General features: G+C 36.7%; 1 protein-coding gene across 1 annotated transcript in view; it reads right to left on the bottom strand.

The window, feature by feature from the left end:
* Positions 1–409: 409 nt before the first annotated feature.
* Positions 410–11,367, bottom strand: part of TET2 (tet methylcytosine dioxygenase 2) — a 135,774-nt gene continuing 124,816 nt past the window's right edge. The window contains exon 10 of the mRNA XM_077476664.1: positions 410–9,592. Within this exon, the coding sequence (XP_077332790.1) occupies positions 8,223–9,592 (1,370 nt within the window). The 3' untranslated portion in view covers positions 410–8,222. The remainder of the gene's footprint in view (positions 9,593–11,367) is intronic.

Raw genomic sequence — 11,367 nt, 5'->3', positions numbered from 1 at the left:
ACTACTTTACTCTGCGGCAAAGATTAATAGACCAATGCCTAGGCATTTAGTTACATGATCATCTGCCAAAATAGTATTTTCTGCAGAACCCACAAATATTATAGGACTTTTTCTTACCATGTTAGCAAATAGATGTGTGTAATTAGGTAGTAAATCCATTCATAGGCCTACCTTGGAGGAATATTACAACCTTAGCCTGTCCTAATGCCATGGACAGCCAAGAAAGTTGAATTTTTTTGAAGGAAGTCAGCCATGGCATCTTACCTATTTCTTACCTATTTCTCAAATTACTTCTCAAATTACTTCAAAGCCAGAATTCAAAAATGCACATGGGTAAAAGTACTTTGATTACCGTAGGTACGTGGCATAAACATGCAAGTGAAAAGAACACCAGTCTTATTAAAACAGATGCATTAAATAAATATAAATTTTATTAAAAACACCCACATCTCAGCATTATCAGGAATGATATAATAAACAGTTTTCAAATAGCCTGCGTTCATTACATTACATTACAATACTTACAGTATTTATAGCCATCCTTTGATTTTATACACATACCAACATTTTATGAAAAAAAAAAAAAGAAAAGGGTAGAAAAAAAGCCTCTAAAAGTACGCAGAAAAAATGCACACATAATTTCATTACTTTAGTGTCAAACCGCATGATGTCCTATAAACATTAACTATTAGCTTTTAGAAGTGACCACACTACTGTGCACCTATCAAGATGAAAAGGTTCATTCAAGTAAAGTTGACAACACTCAAAGCATTTTCAAGTATGGCTATAGTCAGCCTCACAAATCCTATTCTAGCAGTTCAAGGCTGCTTTCTACCATGTTTACATCTGTACACCAAATTATAGACTTTACACTATTTGCTGATCTCTTAAGCCAACCTTGCTTTTTGCCAATTTTCTCTTTTGCGAGCAGTTTGGCAAATGGTGGTGCGCGGTGTTGTTTTGTTTTTTTAGTTTTTAAATAAAATAACAGTAATAAAAAGTCACATGAATGATATCAACATAAGCATTATGTTTGTCTCTTCATGAGGCAAAACACCCTCTTCGTAGCTAAATCATGTGGGTTAAAAGTCTTTTGCCTCTTTTTGAAATACCATCATTTTACATAACAAAAACTTACTTGTATTAAACAAAACACAATATTACAAAAAGAAAAAGAAAAAAGTATAATAATGTGCACAGGCACAATGATCATAAAAAAAGTTCATATACATATATACAGTATGTGACTGGTAGAAAAAAAAAATAAGAAAAGTTCCCAGGTAACTGAAATGGGAACTAGACATAAACCAAATTGAAGATATATTGCACAGTATGACAATTTGTGAAAAGGGATTTGGACATTGTGAATAATGGTGGAGGAAGCCCAGTGATACATGTACCCACTGAATTAAATCTGAAAAGTTGAAAAAATGGAAATGAGAATCAACACTAAAGGATGCTGTGCACTGAAGTACATTCTAGCAAGATGCACCTCCAGTCTTAATTCTAAATTAATCATCTAGATGAGGGTCAGACAACCTGTGACTCAACTGTAGTTTTCCTGTTAACCACTCAATAATGGTAAATGAAGCTCATCCATCATTTGACATTGGCTAAACAGGATATTTTATCTGCTTAGTAGCATAATACTAACCTTTAAATTACATTTGGAACACAATGATTTTAACTCGTTAAAAATGAGGCCACTGCCAATAAAGATAATCACATGCTAATAAATGAATACAAATCTCCCATGTAGCTGAACCATTGGGAGTTCTGCTAATGACTGTTCCCTCTGCCCCTGCTCCAGTTTAAATGCTGCTGTTATGCAGTGTCCACCATAGAGATATTTGCTCTGGTAGTATATTGGTACTAATTGACAATTTGGTGACTGTTGGTGGCACCTTTTTTGCACTTAAAAATTTAAGACATATTTAAGATGCGTCAAGCAGTCTCCAAAGTGTTACTTAACACATCGTGTTGAACAAAGTGGAATTTGTCTTTGAGGTCAACACTTATGTACTATACCCTAGGGGTAGGAGTACAAAATAGTGCAACTTTGACAATGAAGGCATGTGTTCATAGGGCCTGCACCCTGGTCCATTTGAGCGCTGAATTTAGATTTCCCATGTACAGTGTGTAAAGACATATTCCAGGTTAATCTGGTTGACACAGGTTTTAATACTTATGCTTTGGATGCAATAAATGCATTTTGGACCTTATCTGAATTGTCCATGTGTATGTTTAGCCCAGAGCAAGTGACAGTGAGCACTGACATTAAATCTTCCAGAGAAAACTACTGCCTCTTAGTAGAATATGTTCACGTCCCATGCCAGTTAGCATATGTCCCTGGACGTGGTAGGAAATGCACTTAAGAGTCACGTTGGTGCCACAGATTACCTGCTTCTGCTCTAGATTATTGAGAATGCAGGAGCTCACCACATATTATCTTTTATTTATATAAATAAGTTACCAAGTGCTACAATGTGGCACACTTTGCTAAAACCATAGCAACAGCAGTTAACGATGGTATTAACCAGTGATGCATTTTGGTGCATAAGCCCCTAAGACTGTCACTTGCCAAACCCCTGCCTTACAATTTGTCCCTTTAATTTAGCTCAGTGCATTCAACTTTCACTTAAAACATTTTAAGCTTTACATATTTTACAGTTTGAAGAAAACAAATAGCCAGCACATTTACACAATTAGTTTCAGTTACAATGTGTTACTACATAAAGGAGTAAAATGAAAACTGGGATAAAAAAAAAAAGCCTTACCCTCTGGAAAAACAAGAGAAGAAAGAAACACAATACAGCCTATGAGAGCCTTACAGAAACATGACCAATTGGCATGAAAAGAATGCAAGCTGAAATATCCCTGAATTTTTAGAAGAAAAGACTGAAGTTCAAGTTATACTTGTTAAGATATCAAGTAATATTAAGAAGAGCTGTCATTTAATTTTCATTGTTTTGATTAGTTTATCTCTCATAGGAGGTTGGGATACACTGATGGTATGCCATGTAATACTCTTCCACTCCATGCTCAATGTCCTACTGCCAAACTAGTGCTGAGGTAAATGACATATAGGACCCTAATTCAGACCTATCCTGTATCTTTATCTCACATTGTATTAATTGGTAGTAGGTTGAGTAGCACCGTCATAAATAGCCCAAACTATTACCAAGACTTGTTTCATGAATGTTTGCGTAAAAGGAAAAAAAAAAGATATATATATTTATATACAGTACTAAAAGAAGAAAAAAACTAAAAAAATAGATCTTTTTATTTGTTTCACTATACAGGTCTTGACTGATAGTTTCTTTTCATTTTCTTCTACAAATTCATGAATCTAAAATAACTATAACATGACAGCTGCCTAATTTTGCAGCTACACAACAAGTGTAGCACAGTCTGGAGTAAAGAATGAGCACGCTGCCTATGCTGCCTTCCCATGTAATAAAGAAAGGTTTGCAGCCCGACAAGGCAATTGTTTGTATTCACCATCAATTATCATGCCAGTTAAGTGCAATGGTAAAGGACTGGCGTGTAACAATTACTTAAAGAGTATCTCTAACCGCACTTGTTCAAGAACTAGGGTCAATGCTGTTTCACAGCCTGTTTGAATCATTGAGATAAGCACCAAAATATTTCTTTCCAGAAAGAAATTGAAGATACAGAAAAAGGGGCAGTAAATAAAACAAGTATTAAAAAGACCTTTATGTTAGGGGCCATTTTCCATTTTACTTATCATACTATTGTCAACAGAGAGTATAACGTACCTTTTTATCTGTCAAACTAAACAAAAGTTGCCCACATCTTAAAGAGTTTTCTGGTAAATATGGTTGCTAGCATACATATAAGAGGGCATATTAACAGATGTATTTGATTAAGATTAATCTGAAGTAATGATATTGCTAGCGCAACAAAAACTAGATGTTTTCAGTTTACATAGCATTAAATAACCATCTGTTAGATAGCTAAATGCATTCCATGTGCCACATGCATTTTATTGGATGAGTTCATTGAATGCAAGGCAGCCGAAGTGTACTGACAACTGCAGTCATATAGACCTCAAAGAGGTCCGATCTTTACCTAATGTGATTCTGTTGCTTGAAAGAAAAACAATTCTGATAAAAGCTCCTTGCAAAATAAGACTCTTCTAGCTTACTTCTTTGGCGAGTGGAAAGACTACAGGCTCTAGAAGAATTCTCAGCATCTGACACTTTTTAGGAGTGTTGGATGCCTGCGGCCCCTGCCACTTAATCCAGTTTTCCCCAATGGCATCTACATCACTACAGGATACAGTAGTAAGGAAAGGGCTGGGGGGAGAAACCAAAGTGCAAAGTGAGGGGATCAAGCATCCAACACACCTGGATGTCTGTTGGATGTGAATATTTTACCAGAGGCTGTAGAACTTCAACAGTGCAAAGAACATACCTGTTTCCTCCCTGAGAGGTTACTATGAAGAATTTTCTATTGTAGGGAGTTTTAACTACACTTTTTCAAGTAATATTAAGTAATTTAAAGCCTTCCATGAGAAAAAAACATGGAGCTGCCATTACTAACCTTCAAAAAAGATTAGGAAAGCTGGAGAAAGCTTGTTCCAGGACATTGACTCAAGTCAGATGGTCATCATGACAGCAAGGCATCTAGCATCTTCAGAAGCAGAGGTCAGTAATGACAACCTTCGTATTTCTCTCATGGCAGACTTCTTTTAAACTCAGACTTCGACTGGGATACAGTAAGCACAGTTTCACACGAGAAAGCATGACTGCTGCATCTGGTGTGTATTGGGCTTCGGTCTAGGTTTGTTTAACAGGACACTAAGCCTCTAGTCACAATTGAACAGTATGGTGAAAAGTAACTGCACACAAGGAGGAAAACTATTATTTTATCTGAACAGATATGCACCGGGTGAATTCTGTAAGCACCAAAGGGAGAACTAGTTACATTGTTCATTATGTTCCTAATTTTTATTAATTAATTAGCAGGTTTCCTGCAAATAATTGATCAGCATATAAAACAGCTGCCTCCACTTTTAGCAGGTAATGGTAGCACTTTAACACACATCTTTAGCACATCTAAATCTGTATAACTGGGTGGCTCTACGCTAAATAAAATGGCTAGATCCCTCTTATCAACCTGTGGTAGTCAGATTGGTTTCTTAGAGATATCTGTAAGAAAACAGAGACAGTGCAGAGCTTCAGGACCTTTTCAGGTGCGAAAAGGACGATAAGAAAAGGGTCCGCCATTTTGTCTAGCTAACACAACTCCAGTCACTACTTAATTTTGTAAAGTTATCCTTTGATTATGTTTTCCTCCCAGTTATAACCACTTGTCTTCTATATATATCCAGTCCTAGATATGCAGCTGAGCTGGTACTATATGTAAAAGCTTATTCTGCTTATATGTAAACTGCCTCAAAATAAAAAAAACCTCATAAATGAAATATTGAAAAAAAAACTTTGGCAGGCAATAATAAAAATTTCCACCACTCTAGCTATAAGGATACAAATTACTATACCCTGCAATTGCAGCATTAGTATATAAGAACAAATATTCTCTCAAGAAGGCCAAAAAAATGCATTTCAGCTAACAGTAACAATATTGAAGGTACTCTTTATATGTGTGCATACATTTTTTAATTTCTAAACATCCACATTTGATCCTCCAGGATTATTCACCTGTCCAGAAAGACCACCATCCATTTCAGGCAGAAAATGGATTATGTACACTAAAATAAAAGACTCTAAGGAAAAGCTTTTCAAATATGGCAGCTGATTAGTCCTATTGGAACAGTTGGATATTTAGAACTCATGAACATTCATATGGGTGTAACAGCTTCAATAATTACAATAATAGGATTCTTCTGAAAGAGGACACTACCTTTATGTCTCTGCAGATTGTGGACTGGATATTTAGAACAGTACATGATTAGGAAATCTATATATATATATAATTCAATAGATTTAAGTCTGCATGGAAGTAACAAAAAGTATTAGTTGATGTACACCAATGCAATAATTCATACAATATTTAATTTTGCAAATCAACAGTAATGCTGCTATTTATTGTTATGGAAAATACCTTTATGCAGCTCTTTCTTGACCCAAGCTTCCACTGTGCTGCCAAGCCCTCTATGAAGTACTATTCTGTATTGTGTTGCCAATGTACTCCATCATAAAAGGGAAGGCACAACAATGGTGTTTGCTTTTTTTTCTATGAGCAACAAACTCATTTTTTTTCTTGTCTTTATAAATGAGTCCAATTTTATTTTACTGAATGTATCCGTTACCAATGGATGTGATAGATGGTGAAAGCCAAGCAGACTGAGGTAGAACTGTCAGTGCTGATAAGTATTTTAAATAACAATAAATAATGGATACTAAAAATAATAATACTAAGTATTATTATGTTGTTTAGAATCCTCTTCGTTTACTTGAGGTATAATTAATAAAGTTGCTTTGTTGCATAGCTAGAGCCAAACAATGATATGCGCACGGTTGTATACAAAAAAATTTAAATATATTAAGTTTATTTTCTGCCTCTGTGCTAAATAGGTCCATTTATGACATTAGTTAGATTAATGTGTATGTGTCATTTAACTGTTAACAAAGGTGTTTGTAACTTGGGGCCTTATTGTGTATAATTTGCATATGTCGAGGAACCATTTACATAACAACAGAAATTACTCTCAATGCCTTCTGTATATATAATATCAGTTCCCCTAGAGGTTTTTATCCTTCATAATTTCTCTCTTAACATGGCCAACACTTGCCCCTCAAGTGGAGTCAATATCTATATGCTAATGTTCTTCACTTGCCCTGGCAATTGTCTGGGTATAAAGTAAAAATAAAATAATGTTTCTAGTGGCAAAGTTAGGACCCATTTACACCTTTCCATTCTGGTGTGTTGTGTGAAGGCTAATTCATTCAGATGGGTTGCCGATGCTCCAGAAAGGACACAAATGGACATGCACTATTTTCAGCACCGAAGCACACAAGAATGCATCATAGTGCATTGTGCTACAGCGCATGTGCATTGCCTTAGAGCACTGAAGTGCAACTGCAAAAATACATAGGTGATACATAGGTGTGAATGTGCCCTAACCTATTAAGTTTAACTCCATAAAGAACTGTCTATATAATATTTCATCAGAACTATTTGTTCTTCATTTTGTCAGAGGAAAATAAATATCAGGGACCATATTTCAACTGCTAACATTTGTTTTATAGGTATTAGCAATAAAGGCTATAATTATGCAGATAAATGCAAGTCCAAAAACAATTCATGACTGCTAATATTTCAGCTATTTAATTTATGGGACATGTTTTCTATCATTGTTTGGCCCAGGTCAACAAAAAGTATACTTTATTTTACATACCTACTCATTTACCAATAGTGCAAACAAAAAAAAAAGTATAGATAAATCAATATGCAATGCAAAAAGGTGGTTTACATATTAGGCTCATTACTATTTAAACTGTAAATTACTATTTAAAAGGACAAATATAAAAACAACTATTTTAAAATGGCATTTAAAAGTGTACTTTTGTTGAAAATTAAAAATGAATCACGTAATATTTCATGTATAATCACTGAACTCTACTTGTTGTGAAGGCATTATTAATAGACACACATGATAGCACCATTTTTCTGAATGTCCCATTAGTTTCAGTGTTTTAATTAAATATATAGTGATCTGTGAATCTATACTACTTCAGAATATTGGAGGTCATTATTACGATTATATAGCCTAGGTTAAAAAGTTGCAATTCCAGTATCATTTAGCACATTAGGAACTTGGAAGTCAGCACCACAAGGTCTTTGTAAGATTCCTGATGTTGTAACACTAAGCAAGTATATATCTGGCTCCTAACTAAACATATCTGTTTTACAAAAGTGGTCACAGATATATGATGTGATAAGGAGAACAATACAAAATACTATTATGCTTCATCCAATAAAACCTGTGTTTGAATGGAACGCCATTGCATAGGATGATAGTACCCTCCTCTTTGACATGTTCTGTGACCAAATATGAGTCAAAGAAGAGAGCGATGGTGAGGATACCATGTCTTGTTTTTGCTGGTATTCTTGCCCCATGGGTAACATAACTGATTACTTGAATACTGTAACTTCTCTGCCACATTCCAAACAACCACAACTAGCCTATGGGAAAATTATGCACCACTCTGATGTTCATGAGGTAAAGAAACAGATTAGATATATCTGTTGTAAGGACCTGTAACCTGTGTTAAGGCGTATGTAGATGTGGTGACTTGTGAGTCTGTGGTCATTGCCATTGTCCTCTGTGTGAGCGATTTGATGAATCGTAAATAGGATGGTTCAGCAGGTTCATGGGTTGGTTCAACGGGTTCACGTTTCACTTTTTTATTGTAGGATTTTGGGGCAACATAGTCTGGACCATATTTTTCACAGTCCTCTTCTTTTTCCCTGGCTTTACCCGCCATCTTTGCTTCCCACAATGCCAAGCCATGCTTTGGCTCATTCATACTTTTATGCTGATAAAATACTAATGAAATCCTAGTAGGATGATTCCTATTGGGATTTTTTAATGGAGTTGTAGCATGAAGTTCACGCTTTGCACATTCAATGAGAATTGACCCATGAGTTGGGGCTACTGCCACTCCTCCTATGTCAGGATCAAGAAAGCTCTGCTCACTGTCTGACCATACTTCTTCTGGCTCTTCTTTCACAGGAGTTGAGGTCTGTGGTAGCTTTTCCTGAACATTAGCACCATTTGGTCTACCAAGTCCTCCAAGGTTAGTCCTGTCATGATTAAGACCAGGATACACTTCAGGCATTCCATTCATTGCATGTAAATGCATGTCATTGTTCTTACTATGGAGCTGCAAAGGGCCAGCCCTGCCTTCTGTGGATGCATTGCTTTCATGACCCAGGAAGGAGTGTGGAGGGTAATCACCATTCCTGTTCAGAGGGGGGTAGTCCGGGGAACCAAGATTATGTTTTGATTTTGAGACAGCACCCATTATGTGATTATCCGATTGATGCACAGAGTAAGGGTTAAATGATCCCATAGGGTGAGAGTTTGGTTTAGAATTGCAGCTATTGAAATCCTCAGCTTGCATGCTTTGGCTTCCATAATTCATATAATTTTGACCGTAGGCGGCCTTACCATTAGCAAATTTCTGCTGGTATAAGGACTGAACTGGAGGCATATTAAGATTAGCTGCTGGTTCTTGATTCTTAAACTTGTAAAACATATGCTGTGAAGGATAATGATTGAGATAAGGTGGGCAGTTTTCCAAAGGAATATTACCATTACATGGATATTGGGGACAAGGGCTACTTTGATTTAAGGATCCTGGGTAAGGGTTTACTGGGGTGGAGGCACAAGAGACTGCAGAGTTTGATGGAGCATGAAAGTAATCTGAGTGGTTAGAGCCAGCATAGGTGGAAGAAGCATTTTGATAAGTATTTGACATGGTAGCAATTCTTGCATAAGGGTTATTTGGATCTGTTGGAGGAAATGGATTTATGGGGTTTGGACGACTTGAGGTGGGAATGGAGACTGGCTGTGCGGCTTGTCCTGAAAGTCGCATAAGTTCTGTAATTAAATACAAATAACTTTTTAGGTAATAAAACACAAAATAGAATGTACTAATAAAACAGGAAAACATGTTTTCAGTTCCCAAAGTTGACAACTTTGCAAAACCCAGTGAATAGTCATGCTTTAATGTGTTTAACCAACAGCCCAGCACCGGGTATAACCTGTCACCACTATTACATATTACCGTGTTGTGAGTTATGGAAATTCCCATTGTGCTCAGGTTTAGAGCTATAACTCTATGCACTTACCTTGTCTGCACTGTACAACCAACTAAAACAAAATAGACACTTACAATCATTTTGTGATTTAGTGTTGAATTCCTAAGCATAAAATATACATATTTCATGTGTATGCAAACATTCTTAGCCATTAAAATATCTGGATTGCAACAGACTTGCACGAATAACTCCTAATATATGATAGGGATCTGATATCTGTTTTTGTTACAAATGAGGATAGTCTTAATTAAGGGATAACTGTACTTCTAATGGAGATATTCTTTAAAAACCTAGGGGGACCACCTTCCTGTCCATGATAAAAAGCAGATATTTGCTGTGGGGCATTTGAGTGCTACATGGTCACCTCACAGAAAATGTCCTGGCCAGTCAGTGCATGTGCAGTAGAATTCCCATTCATTTCGATTGGAGGCCTGTTGACTATTTGAGCTAATGTACATATTGTATTGAGCAAACAAACATGGTCAGTGGTGGAAAAAGCAAATACACCCTTGCAGCCAGTAGATAGTAGATCTACTTTTACTTATGAGTAACCTCATTCAAACATTTTTATAGCCGCAGATCAGATCAGTTGCGTTCTGTTTAAAAAAAATAAAAATCTTGCCATTATTGCAATGACAAAGAAGATAATCTAGACATATTTTTAGAGCCATTCACACAGTTCAAACAATTCCTAAGGCAGGACTTGACAAACCCTAGGCGCCAGGTCACCATGGCGACAAGACTCCCACCTGAATGTTTCACACTACTGCCGAAGCCCCCCCCACTACCTATCCGGGGCTCCACTTGCCCATCTGCAGGCTGGGGATTGGCATAGCAGGTACCACTGGGAAGAGGGGAGGGAGGAGAGTGGATTTCTTTTTTCTCTGACCCAGAAGTGACGTGTGATGTCACTTCCGGGTCCCAATTGACAGTTTCCCCAGCCATCTAGGCTGGGAAAGAATGTAATGCAGTGTGAAGTGCATTGCATTACATTCAGTGGAGCACAGAGGAGACATCCAGGGTCTTTAAAGAGAGCCTGTCACCAAAAATATCATCACATAAGGGACCTTTTGTCCCCTATGTGATGGAAAAAAAAAAGTTAAAGTGAAAAAAATAAAAAAAAATTTTTTAATTCTAAAAAATTAAAGTTACACCCAAGCACATAAAATCCCCCCCCCCAAAAAACAATTGAGGCCCCCCACCTCCACATACCATCTCATACACATGTACAAATGTAAACCCACGCGCTAGGGCCCCTACTCCTGAAACCGTTGATTGCGATACACATGTTGCATATTGCCATGCACACTGGAATGAGAGCAATAATTCTAGCACCAGACCTCCTTCATAACACTAAACTGATGACCTATAGGGGGGCTTTTACTGCGTCATCTATGGAAAATAAAGAGTACTGAAGTTTGTCGCCATTTCACAGGTGCACTCAAATTTAAGGTTTGACATGTTGGGTATCTACTTACTCGGTGCAACTTTGGCTTTTATATTTTACCCAAACATTTGGTAATTTATTATGTTTTTGTGCCCCCTAAAATTAAC

Source organism: Lithobates pipiens, unplaced genomic scaffold (assembly GCF_037356315.1).
Source record: "Lithobates pipiens isolate NorthernLeopardFrog02 unplaced genomic scaffold, aLitPip1_a1.2 Scaffold_13, whole genome shotgun sequence".
In the NCBI taxonomy this organism is placed as follows: Eukaryota; Metazoa; Chordata; class Amphibia; order Anura; family Ranidae; genus Lithobates; species Lithobates pipiens.
This window is presented reverse-complemented; position numbering and strand designations above follow the sequence as displayed.